At 39.7% G+C, this 25,558-nt stretch overlaps 1 protein-coding gene across 3 annotated transcripts in view; it reads right to left on the bottom strand.

Annotated features, from left to right (window-relative positions):
* SYT7 (synaptotagmin 7) overlaps positions 1–25,558 on the bottom strand; it is a 320,744-nt gene that overhangs the window by 46,809 nt on the left and 248,377 nt on the right. For 2 of the 3 annotated variants that reach the window (XM_070767179.1, XM_070767172.1), the window contains one exon: positions 15,372–15,507. In XM_070767179.1, the coding sequence (XP_070623280.1) occupies positions 15,372–15,507 (136 nt within the window). Of the gene's footprint in view, positions 1–15,371; positions 15,508–23,711; positions 23,835–25,558 lie in introns of all 3 variants that reach the window. The other variant, XM_070767163.1, reaches the window with a different exon arrangement.

Raw genomic sequence — 25,558 nt, 5'->3', positions numbered from 1 at the left:
GAAAATATTATTTTATTGAAAGAGTAGTAGATGCTTGGAATAAGGTTCGACTACTGTAATGCTCTCTACATGGGGCTACCTTTGAAAAGTGTTCGGAAACTTCAGATCGTGCAGAATGCAGCTGCGATAGCAATCATGGGCTTCCCCAGGTATGCCCATGTTACACCAACACTCCGCAGTCTGCATTGGTTGCCGATCAGTTTCCAGTCACAATTCAAAGTGTTGCTTATGACCTATAAAACCCTTCATGGCATCGGACCAGAATATCTCCGGGGCCACCTTCTGCCGCACGAATCCCAGTGACTGGTTAGGTCCCACAGAGTTGGCCTTCTCCGGGTCCCGTCGACTAAACAATGTTGTCTGGTGGGACCCAGGGGAAGAGCCTTCTCTGTGGCAGCCCCGGCCCTCTGGAACCAGCTCCCCCTGGAGATTAGAACTGCCCCCACTCTCCTTGCCTTTCGTAAACTTCTTAAAACCCACCTCTGCCATCAGGCATGGGGGAATTGAGACATCTCCCCCGGGCCTATACAGTTTATACATGGTATGTTTGTGTGTGTGTTTGCTCTTAATAATGGGATTTTAGTGTTTTTAAATTATTAGATTTGTTTTACATTGTCTTTATTGTTGCTGTGAGCTGCCCCGAGTCTGCGGAGAGGGGCGGCATACAAATCTAATAAATAATAATAATAATAATAATAATAATAATAATAATAATAATAATCTTCCAGCAGACGCAGTTGGTAAAGCCACAGTAACTGAATTTAAACATGCCTGGGATAAACATATATCCATGCTAAGATAAAATACAGGAAATATTATAAGGGCAGACTAGATGGACCATGAGGTTTTTTTCTGCCATCAATCTTTTATGTTTCTACCATTTTAACTGAAGTTATTATAGGGATTTCTTTAGAATTATGTTGAAACTTTTCTCCCTTCCATTCTTTTAGTGAATCTTTTCTGCTATGCATTTTTTACCAAATCTTGCTCCTAGGCTCTTTGAGTTGTTTCTTTGTGCACTTACTCTAAAGATAAATCTCATGAGGAGGTGACAGAACAGAGTTGAACTCTGACATATCCCACTTAGTAGAATTTAAAAAAAAAATATCTTGGAGCTTGTCAGTTGAAATAGGGTTTGGGCCCTGGCTCTGAGCCATAGTCTTGCTTCAGGAATGTTGAGAGAACCAGTTAAACAAATCTTCCTGAAAGCCTGCTCTTCATTATTTTCCAAGTCACTTTCTAAAGGAATAATATGGCAGATGGCACATGGAATCATTGGAGACAGAAGAAGATGACTTGAACCTATTGGACCAGTGATGGCGAAACTATAACATGCATGCCACAGGTTGTATGTAGCCATATCTGAGGACACGCGATTGCCCTATGTCAGTTCCAGCGTGCATGGGTGCTCTGGCCACCTAATTTTCTGCCTTCTTTTCATCAATTTCTGCTTTCCCCAGGCTTCAAGAAAGCCTCCTGAAGCCTGGGGATGGTGAAAAATGGCCCAACGGGTCAGCCAGAAGTTTGTTTCTGAACTTCAGGTTGGCCTGTTTGGCCATTTTTCACCATCTCCAGGCTTCAGGAGGCTTTCCTGAACCCTGGGGATGGCAGAAAACAGTCCAATGGGCCTGCCAAAAGTCCAGAGACTTCAGTGAGGTCTGTGCGCATGTACGGGGGAGCCACCTGGTTGGTTGTGCGCGTGCTCAGGGGCAGTGTGGGGGTTGTGTGCATGCACTTATGGGGGAGGACACTGTATTATGGATGTGGGCATGTGCCTGTACTCTTTTGGCACCTGAGCCAAAAAATGGTTCTCCATCACTCTTTTACACTGCCTGTCTATGGCAGAGATGCTATTACACTCTTAGTCAGCAAAACTGATGCTAATAAATAGTTTGCAGCACAGAAGGCTAATTAGCCTGATAAGAGATGAAGTGCCATGAGACTTAAATAGCGTTTCCGCGTCACTTGAAAATTCAGATTCTTGAAGTTACTTGCCTTAACCTTTCAACTAGATTTTTTGTGAGCTTCATTCTCTGACTCCTCCTGCATGCTGGCATCTGTGATTCTGACTTCGGAATACTTAACCTTGTGATAGTTATGGTTTCTTTGAGGGCACTAGAGGTCTCACACAGCTTTAGATTGGGGGGATGGGATGGTTAGTATTCAAGATTTCTTTTCTTTCGTTGTTACTTTCACAGCCTGCCCATAATTCTTGAAATCTGGGTGATAGCTTTGAAGCTTTAGCTTCAACTAATGGACTGGATTGTGCATCCCTTGGCATATACTGTAGTCAGATCCCTAAACTGAGTCCCAGTTAATGTTACTTAAGTGCCCATCACCTAGTAGTTAAAAACAAGACAGTATTTCTTTCATCTAGCAAGTAGTTCTTGGGGATGTGAAGTATGTACAACTACTGTTGACAATCATGGGTAGGTTTGTCTGAGCAACTGGAAAGTTTATTTATTTTATTGATTTATGATTAATATTTATATGGAAACCCATCTTACAAAATGCGACAATTCTAAAAAAATGGGGGATGCATCGTTTTTAGGCCTAAGATGCAAAACAGCCCAGAATTACTCAGATCCCCAGTGAGCTACTATCTCCTTATACATTACCTTATTATATCTGAAATATTCAGGGCATTTTAAAAGGTCATGATTCACAATGTTGTAATACAAGTTACACAAGGGGGTGGGGGGGAAGTTGGGCTGGAATGAATATAATGTAAATGTAATATAAAGTACAGAAATGATGTGATTCAGGGAGAAAATGAGTGAATAATTTAGGAGATATGAAAATTCAGGAGTAGGGTTAGGGTATTTATAAAAGAAAGAAAGAAAGAAAGAAAGAAAGAAAGAAAGACAGGCAGAAAGAAAGAAAGAAAGAAAGAAAGAAAGAAAGAAAGAAAGAGAGACAGAGATATCCAACTTTGCAAAAACCACACCTGCCAATTTATACATGTAGATAAATATTGACTTATTAAAAAACAGATCCATGTCTCTCCATAGTGAGGAGAACTCTCATCTGGTAATCTCCATTGATGGGCAATTCGGTTACTGATCACTAACTGAACTTGGACTAGACAGGTTTATAGCTATTCAGGCAGGGGATGCTCTTCAGACAATCCTTAAAAAAATGAACAGCCTCTGGAAAGCAAGAAATATAGCTACCCTAAAGGCCTTGTTCTTCATAGCTTTTTTATCAGCCCCATTAATAGGCAGTAAATCTGGAGAAACAAGAGTTTTAAAAGGCATGTAAGCCTTATTGAAACCACATGAACTAATGAAAAGGAGGCGTGCAACTTCTTTATTACAGAGCTACACATTAATTTTATTGTAATGTATTTCCATGCAAAAGTAAGCCCCACTGGATAGGGATGTAAAAGATAACCTTGGTGATTTCTTCTATATCAAAATGCTGCAATTTGCCAAAGTGCACCCAGTTGTACATTAGAAAAGAGCAATGAATGGAATTTAGTAGCATCTTTACTCCCAGCAAGGAACGTTTATGGTTATCAATCAGTAAGGCACTTGGAAAGTTATGTATAGAATAATTGTTTGTTTAAAACGACGGTATAAATAAAAAATACCATGCCTCTGAGAAAGGTGCATAAAAGGACAAGCATTTGTGAATTCTGTTTTTGGAAATATAAATCCTATGTACTTAATTAAAATTATTTCTGTGTTGTAATATACATGGATCCCTTAGGTTTTATGCATCCCCAAGCTTTTGGGCTTCTAAACAACTGCTTATTTGTACTTGCTTCAAAACTTTAAAAAACCTGGCTCCATTTGCTCCACTGCAACTTACTGTAGCACGCACCATGCCCTATCTGATGAAACTGGCCTGCATGATTTGAAACTTCCCCTCCCTTCTTTAAAGAATGCAATTTAATACAGGCTTGATTAAAATCTACCCACCCTTTTCTGGCATCTAGCCATCTTATTTTTTTAAAAAAATAAGCCAACTGCCCATAGGAATGTTTCTTGAAAGAAAACTCTTGAAGAGTAATGCATTGTGAGAGGCAGAACAAGGAACAGGCCAACACATCTCTTTGAAGTTTCTGACAGTCTACTTCCACAAGCCTCTTTTCAATGATACTATTTTGGCATAATGGTGGTTGAACAGAGAATGCTGTTTAACTATGGAGGAAACAGGATTCAATTTGCTTAATTAAATCACATACATAGGAATTTGCACAGGGTATCCTGGCTCTAGAAGATGAGCATCTGGTTTGGAAAACAGATTTTTAGAAGAATCAAATGCAAGCAAGCAAACGAAATAAGAAATATTTGCTTTTCACCACCTCTCTGAGTAGTGTTCTCTACTACTTGAGGAAGATTGACTTTAGTAGAACAATGCCTCTTCTGTAATCCACTTGAAAATCAAAATGGCTAAGGCTATTTAGTCCAAGCCACATTCAACCCTCCAGCAGTTGCATTCTGCTCCATTTCCTTTGTATACGCCAGATAGCAGAACCACGGACATTACTATTTACAGCGACCTGAATAATACAAAGCTTCAAGATGAAACATAGATAGGAAGAAGACAAGGAGAGGAAACTACTAACAAGAACAGCAGCTTGTGGGAGGAAGCTTTAGGAGTAAGATGTTTCACTCAGGCTACTTTATAAAAAGATATGTCAAAGCTCTTAGAAACCAACTAATGCAGGAGAAAGCTATTTAGGGAGCCTGTTGAAATGCATAGGACACCATTAAATAGCATCTCATAAGTTTCTAATGGAAGTAAAATGAGATAGATCTACATACTTTTTCATGGCAATATCTTGACCGAAGGTAGTTTAAAAAACTTCAGGATAGTAAAATACATGATGAAGGTTATAGAGGAGATACTCATAGTAAAATATATCTATGAAATAATAGAAAAGAAGATAAGGTAATAGAACATATCAATGAAAGAATAGAAGAAGAGATATAGGAATAGAAGAAAGGTATAGGAGATATAGGAGGGCAATAGGACAGGGGATGAAAGGCACTCTAGTGCACTTGTACTCGCCCCCCCTTACTGACCTCTTAGGAATCTGGATAGGTCAACCGTAGATAATCTAAGGGTAAAGTGTTGGGTGTTTGGGGATGATACTATGGAGTCCGGTAATGAGCTCCACGCTTCAACAACTCGGTTACTGAAGCCATATTTTTTACAGTCAAGTTTGGAGCGGTTAATATTAAGTTTAAATCTGTTGTGTGTTCTTGTGTTGTTGTGGTTGAAGCTGAAGTAGTCGCCGACAGGCAGGATGTTGCAGCATATGATCTTGTGGGCAATACTTAGATCTTGTTTAAGGCATCTTAGTTCTAAGCTTTCTAGGCCCAGGACCGAAAGTCTAGTCTAGTAGGGTATTCTGTTTTGAGTGGAGGAATGAAGGGCTCTTCCGGTGAAGTATCTTTGGACATTTTCAAGGGTGTTAATGTCTGAGATGCAATATGGGTTCCAAACAGATGAGCTGTATTCGAGGATGGGTCTGGCAAAAGTTTTGTAAGCTCTTGTAAGCAGTGTGGGATTGCCAGAGCAGAACCTACGTAGGATTAGGTTTACAACTCTTGAAGCCTTCTTGGCTATGTTGTTGCAGTGGGCTTTGGCATTTAAATCTTTTGTTATTAGTATACCGAGGTCTTTAACCGAGTGCGGTTAAAATATGCAATTTTGTATACCATTTGCCCTGCGTTGCATAACTTTTTCACTAATAAATGAATTATGGTGCACTGATTCCTAATATAAGCATTTCTATAACTGAATTTTAGTTTGTGCGCACTTGGTCTTTATTGATGTTGTTAGAAGTAGTACAAAATAGGTTTTACAACAACAAAACATAATTTTAAAAATTTATTCTCCCAAATCTTTTTTCTGAATTATTTATATTATGCCTCTCTAAACGGGCTTTTAGAAGGTTCAACCTATACTGTAGATTACAGTTGTGGTGCAGTCACATAGTAATGGCTAAACCTTCATTCTAATGTGAATTTGCTTTAAATCTTTTTCTTAAAGGATTAAAATAGTGCTTTGCACTGATGATGTTACCTAGTTTCGGTATTGAAACATCTGCAAGAAACCAACCAAGCTCAGAGATCACTATGGCCCTCTCTGTTTTGAAATGAGTAAAGATCACTATCACCGACTGCATTGCTCTGCATGTTATGATACAATTCTTCAGAATTTAATCCGATGTCCCTAAGTCGCTTTCCACTTCTCCCCTCTAAGGTTATCTCTCTTCCATGGCTGCTGTTCTTAATTCCACCACAAGAGGGGAGCACATGCTATACATTGCCTATGTTTTATGTGAAGGAAATCTAGCTATTTCTTCAGTCTGATTAAAAACTGTTGGAGGTGTCAGCTGATAACTCTCACGAGAGACATTTTCCACAACTTCTCAATTCTAATTGAGGAAAAGCAATACAAGCAATAAAAAGATAGCCACAGTCTATGACTTTGCGTAATTGACCTCCATTGCATTTCACTGATTGGCAAAGCTGTTTCACAAATGGATGTATATCACTAGCCAATCAATTCCATTTTGTTTAACCATTGGTGAGATAATTCACAAAATAACTGGCATGTGATCATTCTGAAAGTGTAGACCAGCTTTATATTAGAAATATATATCTAATATCAGGTAATCTGCTATATCAGGTAAGGTCTCATTTCCAATCCCAGACCATACGAAGCAGTGGAAGTGATGTGCCGGTGTCTGGAGGCTGTTGGGGCCTGGATGGGTGTCAACAGACTCAAACTCAACCCGGATAAGACGGAGTGGCTGTGGGTTTTGCCTCCCAAGGACAATCCCATCTGTCCTTCCATTACCCTGGGGGGGGAACTATTGACCCCCTCGGAGAGGGTCCGCAACTTGGGCGTCCTCCTCGATCCACAGCTCACATTAGAGAACCATCTTTCAGCTGTGGCGAGGGGGGCGTTTGCCCAGGTTCGCCTGGTGCACCAGTTGCGGCCCTATCTGGACCGGGACTCATTACTCACAGTCACTCATGCCCTCATCACCTCGAGGTTCGACTACTGTAATGCTCTCTACATGGGGCTACCTTTGAAAAGTGTTCGGAAACTTCAGATCGTGCAGAATGCAGCTGCGAGAGCAGTCATGGGCTTACCTAGGTATGCCCATGTTACACCAACACTCCGCAGTCTGCATTGGTTGCCGATCAACTTCCGGTCACAATTCAAAGTGTTGGTTATGACCTTTAAAGCCCTTCATGGCACTGGACCAGAATATCTCCGAGACCGCCTGCGGCCGCACGAATCCAAGCAACCGATTAGGTCCCACAGAGTGGGCCTTCTCCGGCTCCCGTCAACTAAACAATGTCGGTTGGCGGGCCCCAGGGGAAGAGCCTTCTCTGTGGCGGCCCTGGCCCTCTGGAACCAACTCCCCCCGGAGATTAGAACTGCCCCTACTCTCCTTGCCTTTCGTAAGCTCCTTAAGACCCACCTGTGTCATCAGGCATGGGGGAACTGAGACATCTCCCCCGGGCATATACAATTTATGAATGGTATGTGTGTATGTATGTGTGTTTAGAAAATGGGGTCTTTTAAATGTTTTTAGTAGAAATTTAGATTTGTTATAAACTGTTTTTTTCACTTTGTTGTGAGCCGCCCCAAGTCTGCGGAGAGGGGCGGCATACAAATCTAAATAAACATAAACATAAACATAAACATACATGTAACGTTCTCACCACTCAAAATTGCTTTATGATGGAGAAGGCCATTATATAAATACAGTGGCACCTCTAACTAAGAAAGCCTCTACTTAAGAACTTTTCTAGATAAGAACCGGGTGTTCGAGATTTTTTTGCCTTTTCTGAAGAACTAATTTCCACTTACAAATCCAAGCCTCTGAAACTGTAACCGGAAAAGGTAGGGAGAAGCCTCCATGGGGCCTCTCTAGGAATCTCCAGGGAGGAAAAAGGGGCCGGAAAAGGTAGGGAAAAGCCTCTGTGGGGCCTCTCTAGGAATCTCGTGGGAGGAAACAAGGCCGGAAAAGGCAGGGAGAAGCCTCTTTAGGAATCAAGGCCGGAAAAGGCAGGCAGTGTGGCCTCTCCAGGAATCTCCTGGGAGGAAACAGGGCCAGAAAAGGCGGGGAGAAGCCTCCGTGGGGCCTCTCTAGAAATCTCCTGGGAGGAAACAGGGCCTCCATCCTCCCTGTGGTTTCCCCAATTGCACGCAACATTTGCTTTTACATTGATTCCTATGGGGAAAATTGCTTCTTCTTACAAACTTTTCTACTTAAGAACCTGGTCACGGAACGAATTAAGTTCGTAAGTAGAGGTACCACTATATGTTATAGAAATAAATATTCTATGCTCTATGTTCTAGTGCAAGAGTCTCCAAACCCCAGCCCACAACCGAGCTGCTGTCTGTTCAGAACCTGGTGGATGAATGCCAGGTTCTGAACAGGTTCTTTGTGGCTCCACTTCCGTGAGCGGCAAACACATATGCGGGATGGAGTTGTGCACATGTGCATGCCTGCTACTCACACAGAATCATGTCCTCCCCATCCCTTTGTGCCGGGCCACCACACAGGAAAGCTTGGGACCACTGTCCTAGTGGACAATCACTTAAATATGAGCCAGCAGTATGCCGCAGCCGCCAAAAGAGTAATGTAATGATGTTCTAGTAGCACTTTATAAGGCCTTGTTAAGACCACACTTGGAATATTACATCCAGTTTTGGTCACCACGATATAAAAAAGATGTGAGACTCTAGGAAGAGTGCAGAGAAGAGCAACAAAAATGATTAGAGGATTGAAGGCTAAAACATATGGAGAATGGTTGCAGAAATTGGACATGTCTAGTCTAGTCAAACCTTTAGATTAGAAGTAACATGTCAGTAGTGTTTCAATATTTGAGGGGCTGCCACAAAGAGGATGTGGTTTATTAATTTTCCAAAGCATCTGAGGGCAGGACAAGAAGCAATGGATGGAAACTAATCAAGAACAGAAGTAATCTCGAACGAAGGAGAGATTTCTTGACAGCAAGAGCAATCAGCCAGTGGAATAGCTTTCCTTCAGAGGTTGTGGGTCTTCCATCATTTTTAAGTGATAGCTTTTAAGAGGAGACTGGACAGTCATTTGTCTGAATGATTGAATAGGGGGTTGGACTAGACTGCAAAGGCCTCTTCCAACTCTGATATTCTATGTTATAAATTTTTTAAAAATCACATTATGATTCGTGGCTTGATCTGTTCCTTTTGCATGCCTCTCCCTCCCTTTCCCTGTATGCAATTGACACCTACGTACTCATTGGTTCTTGTTACAAGAATAGTATAATTAAGGAAATGACATGTCAATCAACGTATAAGTAATATAGTTGTTATACTTTACTGTAATGTAAAGTATATGCACCTTCCTATAATGAAGAAAATGTGGATTAATGTCGTTTTCTGATTTGATCATAAATAGAATGTCAGCCTCTCTAGAGAGAAAGTTCTCCCGAAGAATTAAGAAAAAATATACTTAACCAGAGAAAAAAGTATCTGGTGTTCCGTAATAAGAGAAGTCTCCAAGAAATTTAAAAAAAAATTGTTGATACCCCTAACCCCCAACATTTCTCCCTTAGACTCTCCACAATTGACCTCTCCAGGTTTCTAAGAGGCCAGTGAGGGGCGTACATAAGTGCACTGGTGTGCCTTTCATCCCCTGTCCAATTGTCTTTCCTTTCTCTCACTTATCATATATATTCTCTTCCTTTCATATATCCTCTCCTCTAAGTTCACTTTACCCTTATATATATTACTACATGTCTATTTTTCTTCTTATGTATTTGTGTATTGGACAAATGAATGAATAAATAAATAAATAAATAAACAAACAAACAAATAAACAAACAAACAAATAAATAGTCTTCAGGGTTCCTGTGCTCAGGAGATAGTATATAGAAATCCCAGCAATCACTAACAGCCTTGCCTTCCAAACATTTGCCTAAAGTCCTCTTCAAACATTGTCACAATTTGTGACAGAGAAATCCATTCATCAAATCCTGTGTGAACTTGAATGAGGGGCTGTATCTGTTGACAATTATTAACTTTCCATTTTCTCCTCAGTTTATCAACCTCTATCAAGTGCCTCTGTCACGAACAACCGCATACTGCAGTGATGGTGAACCTGTTTTGGCTCGTGTGCCAAAAGGGTGTATACATGCATGTTATAGCGCATATGCTAGCACGCACATGTGCCCACACCCATACTCTCTCCCTGTGCATTCACACAACCCTTTCACTGTCCCCCATGCATGCGTACAACACTCCCCCTGCTGCCCCCTACACATGCACCTAGGCCTCCCTGAAGCCTCCGGACTCCTGAAGCCTGGGGACAGCGAAAAATGGCCAACCGGAAGTTTGTTTTTCTGAACTTCCAGTTGGCCTGTTGGGGCGATTTTCACATTCCACAGGCTTCAGGGAAACCTCCAGAGGGCAAAAACGGCCTTCCCCAAGGCTGAAAATCAGCAAGCCAGCGCAAATATGTGCACTGGAGCTGACATAGGGCAACACCTTGCGTGCCCTCTGTTATGGCTCCATGTGCCATCTGTGGTGCTTGTGCCAAAGGTTTGCCATCATGGACATATTGTGTGTCTTCCACATAGAATAGAATATAATAGATTTGCCCAGGTTCGCCTGGTGCACCAGTTGCGGCCCTATTTGGACAGGGAGTCATTGCCCCCAGTCGCTTATGCCCTCATCACCTCGAGGTTCGATTACTGCAATACTCTCTACGTGGGGCTACCTTTGAAAAGTGTTCGGAAACTTCGGATCGTGCAGAATGCGGATGCAAGAGCTATCGTGGGGCTTCCCAGATTCGCCAACGTTTCTACAACACTCCGTGGCCTGCACTGGCTGCCAATCAGTTTCCGGTCACAATTCAAGGTGTTGGTAATGACCTTTAAAGCCCTACATGACATTGGACCAGAATACCTCTGGAACCGCCTTCTACCGCACGAATCCCAGCGGCCGATAAGGTCCCACAGAGTTGGCCTTCCCCAGGTCCCATCGACCAAACAATGTCATTTGGTGGGCCCCAGGGGAAGAGCCTTCTCTGTGGCAGCCCCGGCCCTCTGGAATCAACTCCGCCCGGAGGTTAGAACGGCCCCCACCCTCCTTGTCTTTCGCAAATTACTCAAGACCCACCTATATCGCCAGACATGGGGGAACTGAGACACTTCCCTCAGGCTTTTATATTTTATGTTTGGTATGTATGTGTTGTATGGTTTTAATAATTTATATATCTTTTCTTTTAATATTAGATTTGTGTCACTGTTATATTGTTTTTATTATTGTTGTGAGCCGCCCTGAGTCTTCGGAGAGGGGCGGCATACAAATCTAATAAATAATAATAATAATAATAATAATAATAATAATTATTATTATTATCATCATTATTATTATAGACTAGAATAGAATAGAATTTTATTGGCCAAGTGTGATTGGACACACAAGGAATTTGTCTTGGTGCATATGCTCTCAGCGTACATAAAAGAAATAGATACATGTGAAAGATACCCCCATTCCCCTGTTGAAGATATGTGTCCCCCATATTATGGAATTAGCTTCATAAGGAGAAGCATTTGGCTCCTCCTTTTCCTAGTATTTGTGATGCTAAATATACATCTTTTCATCAAACATTTAGTTGTTTATAATTTTAATGACCGCTTTTCAGCGTAATAATTCTGCTTCACTGTATTTTTAATTTCTCTAAGCCACTTTGGACACTGGAAAATATGGGCGTAAATTCACATTTCACCAATCAGTCAAAAATATGCTGCAGTAGCATTAGTGGCTACACCAGCAAAATATGTCCTGTCCTGCTTTGACCAGGCAGGGGGAAACCCCCCCCACCATTCCGAGTTTTCGGAGAGGGCGGCATATAAATCCAATAAATAAATAAATAAATGAATGAATGAATGAATGAATGAATAAATAAATAATTTTTTTAAAAAAACCCCAACAATGAGGAACAGTATTAATTTGTAAGAAAGGAAACAATGAACTAAGGTTATGAAATGCAAGCCTCTAGCATACTGTATTATCCCTCTATTCAAATTGTGAGTTTCATGCTACTATTTCCAAGATGGGTATACAGTACTACAACTTCCATTGCTTTCAATTTCCCAGAAGGACAACAAGTTGGGGAAGGCTGCTCTGCAATGATCTGACTGTCTACCTTCTCTGTACTGATGTTCTACAAGTTAAAAGAGAAGAGAGGTCTACCAAATTCTGTGCCCCCCCCATAGCTATTATAAATCCAGTATAGAACTTCCCTGTTAACTTTTTTCCTTAACTGCAAACCAAACTACAAACCAAACATAGAATTACCTCTTCCAAGTTTAACAAAACTTATTTCTCATAGTCTATCAAAACAGTATGTGAAAGAAGAGATAAAACCATAAAATAGTAATACTTCTTTTCTAAGAGAGAGAAGGAGAGATCTGAAAAGGATCAATTTGATAAACAAAAGGTATTTAAACAGATTACTAACATATTAATATATTGTTTAACATAATACAGTCCTCATACCAATATATTACTTGGTTTAAGCTTGCTACAGGTTAAGTATATCTGTCTTGAATTCTGTTGGATTTATTAAGAGGAATGACATAAGTGATGGCTGCCTGTTGACCATGATACAAGGGTGCCAATTTCTAGCCTTGGGCTCCCTTTTCTCTTCCAGCAATTCCATTAAATCGTTGTGTAGGTCATTTAATGGCTCCAGAAGCCAGCTCATTACCTGCTGTTCTCTGTTTAGACTAGCTTGTTAATCAAATCCTAGCAAACAGGACCAAGTTAATGGGTTCTTTCTCATGGCTCATTTAAAATGTTATTTACCAGCAGAAAATTATATCAGCAGTAGCATAAGAATTGCTGTCCCTGTAGCCAGCCCTACTATGCTCTAGGCTTGTGACTGGTAAAAGATGGTGTCTTCATTTATTGCATACTGGACATGCTAAAGGGCTGGCAGATTCTCCTGTTTCCCATCTCTCTTACTAAACTTCACTTGTGTATGTATGTGTGGGAAATTCCATCCAACATTATCCTTAACATGGAATGAGATTGGACAGTTTTGACAGATGGCTAGACTGGTGGATTTAGCCAACCGTCAAAATTCAAGCCAGACCTGTGTGACAAGTGTCCCAGAGGCCTGCATGGAAAGGAACTATTTTGTTACACAATGGCAATGTGAATCCTTTGTCTGTTTCAGCCTGTTATCTGGGTTACTAATATACAAACGTTTGTCATTATTTCAGGGTGTTAAGGTCATGTTCAAATGTAATGACAGGTGATACAGGGTGGGGGTGGGGAATTCCAACCAAAATTATCTTCAATATGAGATGTGATTGGACAGTTTTGACAGATGGCTAGACTGGTTCAAAAGTAATGACAGGTGATACATGTGAGGTCTGGATAGAGGAAAGGGTAGGGGCCTCTTGCACTGTTTCACCTAACACTCTCCCATGTATGTCTCCTCTGCTAAATCACGACATTTTAAAACTAAATGCCAAACTTTTAGCAATTGATCAATGGTTGTGTTGGGGGTGAAGCATCACCTAGAGGTTCGACTTCTGTAGCGCTCTCTACATGGGGCTTTTGAAGAGTGTTTGGAAACTACAGATCGTGCAGAATGCAGCTGCGAGAGCAGTCATGGGCTTCCCTAGGTATGCCCATGTTACACTCCGCAGTCTGCATTGGTTGCCGATCAGTTTCCAGTCACAATTCAAAGTGTTGATTATGACCTATAAAGCACTTCATGGCATCGGACCAGAATATCTCCGAGACCGCCTTCTGCTGCATGAATCCCAGCGACCAGTTAGGTCCCACAGAGTTGGCCTTCTCTGGGTCCTGTCAACGAAACAGAGTCGTCTGGCAGGACCCAGGGGAAGAGCCTTTTCTGTGGTGGCCCCGACCCTCTGGAATCAACTTCCCCCAGAGATTTGGATTGCCTCCACCCTCCTTGCCTTTCGCAAACTCCTTAAAACCCACCTCTGTCATCAGGCATGGGGAAATTGATTCCCCTGGACAGTTCTTGTTTTATGCATGGTTTGTGTGAGATGTATGATTGCTTTTTATATGAAGGGGTTTTAAATTCTTTTAAATATTGGATTTGTACTGTTTTTATTGTTTTGAGCCACCCCAAGTCTTTGGAGAGGGGCGGCATACAAATCTAATAAATAAATAAATAAATAAATAAATAAATAAATAAATAAATAAATAAATAAATAAATAAATAAATAAATAAATAAATAAATAAATAAATAAATAAATAAATAAATAAACAAACAAACAAACAAACAAACAAACAAACAAACAAACAAACAAACAAACAAACAAACAAAAAAAGTGAAGCTTGTACATCCTCACCCAGTCGACTCTCTGGAAGAGAATTGTTTTGAACCTATATTGAAAAGAATAGCTAACAACTGCATAGAGGTATGTCTCTCTCTCTGTGTGTTTAAATATAATCTCTTCATGTTAGAATTGCAGGTTTTGTTAATGGAATATCATGTATATATGTGTGTATAGATTTTAATTTTTTCCCTGTGGGTTCGTTAATTTTGGAGTTTTTTTCTTTTTCTGTTTAGTGTTTTTGAAATGTACTCTCTGTGATGCTTTATTGTTTGTTTCACTGTTTACCTTTTGTATTTTTGAATTTACTTTACCAATCCTGCTACAAAATGTAACAATAAGAGAGGAGGGAAAAAACATTAAAATGGTCAATGAATTGACCACAGTAAAGTGCCAAAACCGTTTACAGAAGCCGAGGAATAAGGCTGCCTCGTATGAAAACAGGGGAATGCCTGTGCCACGGTTAGTACAATGGGGAAAGGCTCAATGGGGAGATGAAAAAGACAAGGAATAAAGATGCTACAGTGGAAATAGGGGAAAGAATCGGATTTTCAAAGATGAGTTTATAGCTGACACAATATATACAATTCATGTAGTTCTTTTCACGGGGAGAATGCACAGCTAGCATTTAAAACACTTGATCTTCTTTTTCAGGCCCAGGCCAATGTTGTGGTAGCTTGTGTAATGACCAACCCTTGCAAAGTTGCTTCAAATGTTGTTGGAAGGCTACATCTCTCAAGATTTTGGTAGTCTCATTGTGAGTTTCTCTGGCAAGTTTTGCATGCATTGCACAATTTCATAAGATTTCATATGAGCTCGCTGAAATCTCAAGATGTGGTTATCTTCAAACATTTTGGCCTTTCCTTTATATTTTGAAAATAACATCATATTTAATTTGATGGTGACAGGCACTATTTTTTTGTGGGGGGAAAGAGGTAAAGGGACACAGAGGCCTTTCCTTTCTCCAAAGCACGCATTAACAGATATTGTAAAACTAGTGGAAAACTATCAGCACTTACCATCAACATCTCACTAGTAAGGGAATTTACAAGGTCTGAGACAGATGAACGGGGCTCTGTTTTGTGATCAGTGTCCTCATGTTGGGTCTGACCCGGCACTGGTGTTGTGTTGACAACTTTACCTCCAGAGGGTAATCTGTGGGAGAGAAGGGAAACCTTTACATGTGCTTTGAATATAATAAAAACTCAATATTTGTAATAGGGAGAAAGAGTTTACAGTATATTATGGTAGATCCATTCAACAGTAGAAAAAATTATGCAGTATTATCATTTAAACATCTGGTATTTAGTTTTGAATTTATCACAACCTCTTTCATTTGTGGTCCATTTTTTTCCTGATATATATTGTTAAGTGTTATTGCTCAGTTTTTCCTGATAATGATTACTAATGATGATGATGATAAAAACAACATATTGTTTTCAGACTTCTATTCCATTTTTTTTCTCCAGGAATTCAAAGTACTGTAGTGTTATATGGAGATCTTCCCTTCAATGTATCACCATACCAAAACCTCTGGTCAGATTTTAGGCTAAACGAAAGTGCTGGCTCAAAGTCAACTTGTAACATTTCCTGGTGAACTTGAATCTGGATTTCTCTGATGCTAGTCCAGCACTTTAAACACTACACCACATTGGCTTTCATTATCTCATGAGGCTGAGCCAGATCATGAATGCTGGTTGGAATTGCTGTGGAGCTTGCTGCCAATTCCCTTCCTACCTCACAGGCCATTAACCTTCTCCAAACACAAAATTCCCTCTGTCAAAGAGAGAAGTGCTTTTGTTTACTTTCCTTGACAGGCAATTTCTGAGATGATGTACAGCCAAATGGTTTCTCAGCCAGTGTACTCAGAGCACCTAGGGAACCTGAGTCTGGGTGACAAAGGGATACCTCATAGGGCCCTAGAAAAGGAGCAGAGTCAAAAAGCTAGGATAGATTGTCTGTGACAGATCATATCTCTAGTCCAAAACATGACACAACCTGAGTTAAACCTCCCACTCTAGCGTACATTTTGCCAGATGAATCAAGCTGCTGCAGTATTATCTTATTATCCACTGATTATGCCCCACTGAGCTGTATCAATGATAGCATATGTAGCAACTGCCTTCCAGCTTACTTTTTTTGCAGTAGAGAGGAAAATTGCTAACCAAAAGCATCTTGGCAAGCCCTGGCTTCCTTTGTATCTCTACAACAGCATAGCTATGGGCTCTCAGGTCGAGCTGAGAAGTAACATCTTTGGTACACTTATTTCAAACATTCGATGTGGATCTCCATATAACACGACTTATTCCACGTGTCTAACACACCTAGTCTGAATTATAGATTCACCAAAGCATATTTAAAATCTAGCCTCCTTCTGCTTCCTACCAGGGGATTGAAATATGAAATATGTTTCTCTTTGGCTTTTATTTTAACCAGTGGTCTTCTCCTGACAAGCCTTAGAAAATGTAAAAGAATCTAATGTTTTTAGTTAGTCAAGATGGGATGTTATTACATCTGGCATAAGAAACTTTGGGTTTTAGAACAGAGACATTAAATAGGGGAAAAAAAGAGGAACTAGTGGGCATTAGGATGTGAAAAGGGCATCTATAGGGGGAGATATATAAATATTGTATTGTCCGAAAAACTATTTTGGGCAATGGATGCTGAATGAGAGAGCTGGTTACAATTTCCAGAGGCAGGACATTTAACAAAGACATATCAAGATCCACGTATGATTTACAAAAGACATGGAAAAGAACATATGCAACACCTTTTTGGGATAAGTTGAAGAACAAATGCAGACTTTAGTGCCCAGTTAAATAAATAATATTCATCTCGAGTTTAAATACATTTTGTTTTTTAAAGGTAGAAAGCTAGAAAACCTGCCTTCTTCCACTCCAATTTTTCAGAGTGTGAGGAAAATACGGAACACTGAACAAATTTAGGATAGATGTCCTTTGTTTGAAGTGTTAAATTTGCAGTATGTGTTACTTGGCCAGAAACCTGCTCTTTCGAGGCCCCTTGTGTGGGTTTTATGGAAGAGTTTTATATTTTTAAAATATTTATAGCACTCCCATAATCCACAGTTATTAGTGTGTATCATTTGTGATGCTCTATATGTTTCCTCAGAGACAAAGAAAGTGCATCACAGAATGGTAGTATTTCTTTTCACTAAACCCCATGATTGGAAGGAGAAAAATGTTAAAGAAATACCTCTGTGTTGGTTGCCAGAAGTAAAGCAAGTCTATTCCTATAGTGGCATGGGAAGTGCTAGGCCCTGAATGTTAACCAAGGCATAAAAGGTCACCCACCATAAAGTCTAGTGACTAGTGCTGGGAGGAAAATAGGAATGCCATTTTCAATTTCTGAAGTCACAGTTGATAATTAAAAACATCAGAAGGAGTGTTTTGAAAAGCAATGGCCTTTATAATTCTAACATGTAACAATAAATATATCTAGCATAATCAAGAAATAACTACACGCAGGGTTGAATGTGCCCCAAAGTGGCCTGGGGTGGTAGGTTTTGTTTGTCCATTCAGGGCAAACATCTTAAAAAATCAAAACAAATGAATGCCTTGAGTATGATGTGGTTATTTTTCCATCTAAGCCAATTGCATTTGGCTCTAATGTGATGCAACTTTCAATGGTTTCCCACCACTTCCTACTGATGCCTTCCAATATAGAAGTCATGAATGCAGCTTTATTCCTGAGTCCTAGTTATAAGAATACATGCTGGGGGCTCTTCCTGCATGTAATGCAAAGAGTTCCAAAAGGGGCAGGTCTCCCAACATAGAGAAGGGCTTGTAGAACAGTACGCTTAAAGCCCGACTGTTTTCAACTACAACACCAGGTGTAAATCTTGTCAGCAGAAGAGACTCACTGAAGTTGTCAATAAGAGACATAAAAAGAACCAAAGAAACATATACAGACAAAGTGTTCGGTGACAGACAAATAATATCAGACAGATGCTAAGGGAGAAAACTTCCAAGACCACGATGAGCTATGAATCTCTTTCGATGTAACACAAAGTGTCAGATGCACCAATGAACTGTTGCAATGGCTTATCACATGCGTATTGGTAGCTATCCAAACATGCAGATGTATCTCTCGCACACTCATCCTTCCAGAATAAAAAAACCGACTGCTTTCAAGAAATAGAGCAATAAACAAATAACATACAAGGACAGGTCCAAGCTTGTTAGACATATGCAGAAGGACAGACCAAGCTGTAGGAAATATCAGATAGAAAGATTATACTCCGAGACAGACTGGACACATGCAAAGGATTAGACATGCTGCCGGCGTATACCTGGAATAGAGACTAGCACATGCACACATAGCTAAGAGAGACTGAAATAGCTGAAGACAAAAAAAAAAGGTTAAAAATAAGTGGTGTGTACGGGGTGTGTGTAATATTAGAGAAAAGTGTAAGCCTATGCGTGAGATCAGTTGTCAGAAGTTATGACAAATCCAAAGTTATTTTTTGCAACCACGCTATATTGGATCAGCTGCAAAGCTGTCTGGGAGTTTTGCCGAGTCACAAGAAAAGCAAGGAGACACAAAAAGGCTAAAAAGAAAGAAAGTCTTCTATTACAGGATCTGCATGGTGCCCCCTGATAGAACAGAAATAAGAGTGAAATAAGTGGGTAAGACAAAGAAACACACACACACACACACACACACACACGCATTCACCCACTCATAAACATTAGTAAGGGAGAAACAGCACACCCCACAGGACAAGGCACTGGACTGGAGTTGTCAAAGCTGACAATGGAGGAAAAATCAGGCAGCAACAGTAGAAAGACTAGAAAGAAAAAAGAGAAAATGCCAGGAGATATTATAGAGAAGGTGGGGTAGATAGATAGGTAGGTAGATAGATAGATAGATAGATAGATATAGATAGAGATAGATAGATAGATAGAGATAGATACAGATAGATAGATAGATAGATAGATAGATAGATAGAGATAGACAGACAGACAGACAGACAGACAGACAGAGATAGAGAGAGAGAGGCATGAGAAATTCATAGGCTCACTGCACACAAGATCAGTGGAGAGAGGCCGAAGTCAAATGTGGCTGGAGAACAACCAGAATCCTCCCAGCAGGCACCCCTATCCCCTGGACTGCATCACAAGGCTTGTTGCAACCACTGGGCAAGATCAGCATTCCAAGGGCCAAGCAGACAGAGGAGAGGAATGGATGCACGGCACAAAAGTGAAGGGAGATGCCAGGGAAGGAGCACAGAGGAGTGAAAGCCGTATGGTGTGCGTGGGAAAGCCAAGAACAAACTAAACACAGCTGGAAAGGGAACAAGTAGAGACAGGTTTCCACAAAACAGGCAGGAAAGAAAACCGAGGGCTTCAAACGCATCCCATTCCAATATTATCATGGCTGGTAATATTTGTCCAGTCCACTCCATTGCAGAAGGCTGCAATTTGTTGGGCCAATTAAATTAGTCTCTTCTACACATTCATATCTAGAGCAGGAGTATCAAATTCAAGGCCTGCAGGCTGGATCTGGCCCATGGGCTACATGCCCACCCTGGCCTCCCGAGGTTAAATGCAACCCTCATGCGGCCCTCAATGATATTGAGTTTGACACCCCTGATCTAGAGGGAAGGGGGACATGGGTAAAGAACTGACATAATTAGCATAGCCTAATTTTGATCCAATGAGGGTATTCACAGGACGATGTAGGCCAAGTAACATTTGGCCAACAGGTTTACTGCCTATACTAGTTATGAAAAGATCTCACAGGAAACCAAGGTCAAAGGAAAGGAATAGCCAGATAATTTTTGATTCAGATAACTGATGACATTTGCGTCCCATTATATGGGATTTAGTTCAAATATCTGAAGGGCCCCTAAGGTATGTCAGTTTATGACTTCTAATCCTCTCTTACACCAATGTTACAAGATCTCTGCATCTTTGGTTTAGAAGACACATACCTTGCTTTTCCTGATCTAGCCCAAAATTTCCAGAAGGAAATGTTTGCTCTGATGACATCTGCATTTAATCTGACGTGAATGTTTTCCAGATAAAACTGAAAACACTAGCTTTATTTATTTTTTAATACAGATCATGCAAGATCCTATCAAGGCATCTCAAGAACACTTTTATAAAAAGTGTACGATACCTGCCTGATATTAGGCATTCCTGTTCCTGCTAAAGATGAATTCACACGAAATACAAAGTGTGTAATACAGTGAAGCAACTGTATTAGTGAAATATGTCTAAACATTTAACCCATAATTATGGCAAGATAGATAAATTTATTTATTAACCATCTGTAACCCTGTTGTAATAAATTATATAGAAATTATTAAATGGGTTTAGATCAATGTTGTTACTTTGCATTGCATTTTAAAAAACATTTTGCTTTATTTGTGGTCAGACTGATTTTTTTTTTACTGCTGTTGAATGTTTGCTTAAATAATAGTAATAAACAAATAAGTAAATAAGCAAACTCAAATAAATGGGTGCGTGCTGAAGCTATCGTAAGTTATTTCATCAATAAAATTTTGAGTTTTAAAAAAGGAATAAATATTAAAATATGGGCTTACAGAGATGCCTGATCGATTATGCAGTGAATAGAAGGGCCTTCTTTTCCTATTTGTCTAAGGGATAAGCTGCTAGCTTCCCTTCAGCTTGCAGACAGAAAGACTTCATGAAACAATAAGAAAAGGTTGGGGAGGATGGTGTCTTCTCCCCACTGTCCTGATCTACAGTGGCTTTCTTTTTGCTTTAGAAACATAGAAACATAGAAGATTGATGGCAGAAAAAGACCGTCATGGTCCATCTAGTCTGCCCTTATATTATTTTCTGTATTTTATTTTAGGATGGATATATGTTTATGCCAGGCATGTTTAAATTCAGTTACTGTGGATTTACCAACCACATCTGCTGGGAATTTGTTCCAAGCATCTACTGCTCTTTCAGTAAAATAATATTTTCTCACGTTGCTTCTGGTCTTTCCCCCATCCAACCTCAGATTGTGCCCCCTTGTTCTTGTGTTCACTTTCCTATTAAAAACACTTCCCTCCTGAACCTTATTTAACCCTTTAACATATGTTTCAATCATGTCCCCCTTTTTTAATAAATCCAAAGAAAACAGAAATGTGATTTGTGAATGAATGCGGGCCCAGGTTTCCACAATTACAATTTTTGGAGTATAAGACACATCTTTCCACACCCCACCCATAAAAGAGGGTGGAAATGTTGGTGCGTCTTATACATCGGATGCAGCCATTTTTGGCCTTCTGAAGTCCTGAACCCTTGTCCCATTTTTGCAAAAAATGGGCCAGTTTTTCGCTAAAACGGGGTGTGCAAAGGGTTTAGGAGGCCTGCAGAGTGCTTTTGGGGGCTGAGAGAAGGCAAAAACTCCCTGTTCTTGTGAAAAACCAACAAAAATTTGCATTTCTTTGCAAAAATTGGGGTGTTTTTGCCTTCCCCTAGCCCCCAGAAGCCCTCTGCAGGCATCCCAAACCCTCTGCATACCCTATTTTTTGCAAAAACGTGCCCATTTTTCATCCATTTTTGCAAAAAACGGGGAGCACAGAGGGATTGGGAGGCCTGCGGAATACTCCTGGGTACTAGGGAGGATAAACACTTTTTTTTCTTACTTACCTCTTCAAAATCTTGGTGTGTCTTATACACCGGTGCATCTTATAGTTAGAAAAATATGATAAGTAAATTATTAAGACTTCTAAACTTAGAATGTCTCTCACAAGACTATGTTATAAAACTGGAACTGGTTTTCATAGCCAGTTCTAGAAAGATATCCTTCATTGGCTACTGCTTGTTACCTGCACAACAAAGGATACTTTCACTAAATTAAGCTTATCAAGGAGAGAGGCATTATGGAATGAACATGAGCCAATGCAGGTTATTTCCTCTCCTAGAGCACTGCAATGATTGGAGAGATGGTTCACCTACTACTACTTAAATTATACATTGAAAAAAGCTATGTGAAGCATGCACCTGGACCATCAAATGGGAAGTGGAAAAATATTTAGTGAAACAGTGCCTCAACACAATTAAAAATAGCTGGTAGGTGAGAAATGATGCCAATAAATTAATTCACTGATTTTGTGAAATCTGCTCCTTCACACCATTTCACACCCATGTGAGAACTGTTGAGGGCCCTGCCTCTAGCGAGTTGGCAGTTCTTCTTGGATTCCTTATTGTTTAGCTCCTTCAGTGAGTTAAACAACTATTCCTTAGTAAATCTCTTTAACCAACTGAGCGGAAGGTAGAGAAGAGGAAAAACAAGGAATGAGAGACTATTTATAGCTTAACATGGAGTAGCAATACGTTTACTACTAGGAAGTTTATTTTAGGTCATCCAAAAGCCATATAAAGGCCACTGAAACTATGACAATGTTGTATCTCAGTTTAGGGCTAGAATTTATCTATCTAATGGGCTTCATTACAATGGTAATTCATTACGAAGATGGCCTAAGTATAAAATATAAGAAGTATATTTTAGTTGGGCGAGTTACTGAGAAAAATTCTCCACCAAGAATTCTCAGTATTATGGTTGTGGAAAACTTCCTGCCCCCTTAAAATCTAAATTCATTTTCAAGAAATTTCATTCTGATGATAACAGGTCATGGTTGTTGACAGGCAATAAATATCAGCTTATCTCTTTATTCTTCAAACCTATTGTTCTTTTTCAGACATTTATAGCATTTGAATATTATGTCCTCTCTATTTTTACAACAAACCTGCTGACCTTGAACTAATTTTATGAAGTAAAATCAGCTCATATCCTTTTTGGTTAATTTTTGGTAAGTAACAGACAAAAATACTGTCCCATTTATTCTTATAAATATATCTGGAGCAATTCCTAGAACATTCAGTAGAAATATAGTCTTCAGTCAAGGATACACAGAATTCCACTTTACTTCTGAATTTACATGCAATCATCACACGAGATAGATTTGTCTCAAGGCTAGTCTTAAACCCAGGAACTGAGATTTTCTTTTCTTCTTCAGTGTGTGTGTGTGTGTGTTTGTGTGTAGACACGTGCTAGTAAGAGAGAGATAGAGAAATGCTTGTATGTTTTCAGGGATATAAGTGAAAGAACTATATGAAATTGGAGAAATGTACTAGGATTTATGTGAGTTAAGTATGTAGTATGCATTTTGGGGGGTGGGTGGGCAGGAAATAGCCACGAGATTCCAGTGATTTTCCCAGAGAAACTCAGCAACCAGCAGGGGAACAAGGATGCCAGCAGGATGGTCTTTTCTATTTCCAGAACCAGCCTTCCATTTTTTTCCTTGGGCTAGGATGGAAGGCTCTCTTTCCTCTTTCTGGTTCTTGCAGCTGAAAGCCTCTGTCTCCTACTCATACCTCTTGTCCCCCTGAGAATTCTGGTTCTGCTGGTTCCCAGTAGTTTGTAGATCAGGTATATTGGCAAAGTCGTCCTGTTCTGAGAGCCCCAAAACAAGTGATAGCACCACCATACGGCCTTCCCTGTCCAGAGGTGATCCATCCAGGGGAGTGAAGAGGCCCCAGATTCAGTGAGCAGGATGCAGACAAAAGAGGCAGACAGGAAAGAGAAAAAAGAACAAAGCATAAGACAAGAAACCAGAAAGAACACAAATATTATCAAACTACAATGAAAAGGAGACTATAATATCTAACTACTGTTCCCACCATACACATTAAATTCTCAATCTTCTTTGACAAGATTCAGAGCAAGAATTAACAGAGGTTAGAAAAATACAAAAGAACTTTTTAAAAGGGAGTTGCATAAGACAGAGCCCAGGAAGCAAAATTTCAAGAGAAAAGCATCTTGCCACATTGGCCATTCTTTGGCACAAATAAGAAACTTGATCTATTTCCAGAATAATTGGTTCATTTATTATTTTTACTTAATAGATTTTTATTCTGCGCTCAAATAATATTTATGATATTTTCTTCCTCATGTTCCACCCCTCCCCAAATAATCTGGTGAAGTAATTTGGATTAAGAGAATTATTGTTCCAAGCCATTCAGTAAGATACCACAGACGAAAATGGATTTGGATACCATTGATTGCTAATGGCAGTTTGAAACAATTGTGTTGCACAAATAACTGCACATGTTGCAGTATATTTTGCAAAATTGTAGCTTGCTACACAGTTATTAAGAAGCACTAGCTATTTTGGCATTATCCACAATAATTATTGTGTGCTACCTAAAGTCACTTCTCGTGAGATGGGTGCATTGGCAATTGTTGCTACAATTAAAACTGTTTATTGTTCGGGGCTAGAATTTCATATTTTTCCATCTTTTGCAGTGGAGAATATTACTCAAATCCTTGCATGTAATTAATCTTATCATGGTCAAATCAAAAATCACAGTAAAGGATGTTAAGGCCTTTTGAAATCCCAAGTAGAAAACAGAGGTTTTCCACTTTGATATATACGCCTTGTAAATTTGTGTCCAATGTAATTTTAAAGCTGATTTCTCAGTTTTACAGAACTCTAGGCATTTTTGTTCTGAACAGGAATGTTTTGGCTTTTTGTTGGCAAGCAGTTGTATTATTACCCCAAGGTGCAAAAGACAGTGGTACATCGAAAAACAATGCTGTGACTGCAGTTTCAATGTTGTTCATATATCAAATATGAGGTGTCTGCTCACTGTGATCAAGACTACCCTGTTTGTCACTCTTTCCGCATACAATAGCTGAATTCAGAATGGGTCAAACAATTCTGGAACTAAAAGAGGCTCTGAGCAGGAATTCTGTGATAAAATCTGAAGCTGCTTGAGCTGCAATGTACCAGAGACCAAATAAACATCCGTGAAAGGACATGGAACTAGAAAAGAAAGCAATTATGACAGGCTAAATGTCATGGGGTATTCAAATACATTACAACTGGCCATCACCCTCTGTTCTTTCCTCTTTATCTGAGTTTCAAAGATAATGATACATTTTTGGGTATGAATCCACAAAGCAGCAGAATCTTTAATCAGCTGGATCTTGCTCTGGTTTGGCTCAAATCTTGTGGCCAGCTTAAAATAAAACCCAGAGCAAAGTATAAGCCTGTGAGTGTCATATTGGTCTGTTTGTTCTGTAAATAATAAAGGATTTCCATAGAAACTTCAACAGTGAAAGAAGTAATCTAATGTGATAAAATTAGAAATAATGCTAAAGTACTTGTTTAAGTGACACATTATGCTATAAATTAACTATTTAAAAAAATATTTTATTC

The sequence above is a fragment of the Erythrolamprus reginae genome, chromosome 1 (assembly GCF_031021105.1).
Source record: "Erythrolamprus reginae isolate rEryReg1 chromosome 1, rEryReg1.hap1, whole genome shotgun sequence".
Classification (NCBI taxonomy): Eukaryota; Metazoa; Chordata; class Lepidosauria; order Squamata; family Dipsadidae; genus Erythrolamprus; species Erythrolamprus reginae.
The sequence above is the reverse complement of the archived record's forward strand: the minus strand, read 5'-3'. Positions and strand labels throughout refer to the sequence as shown.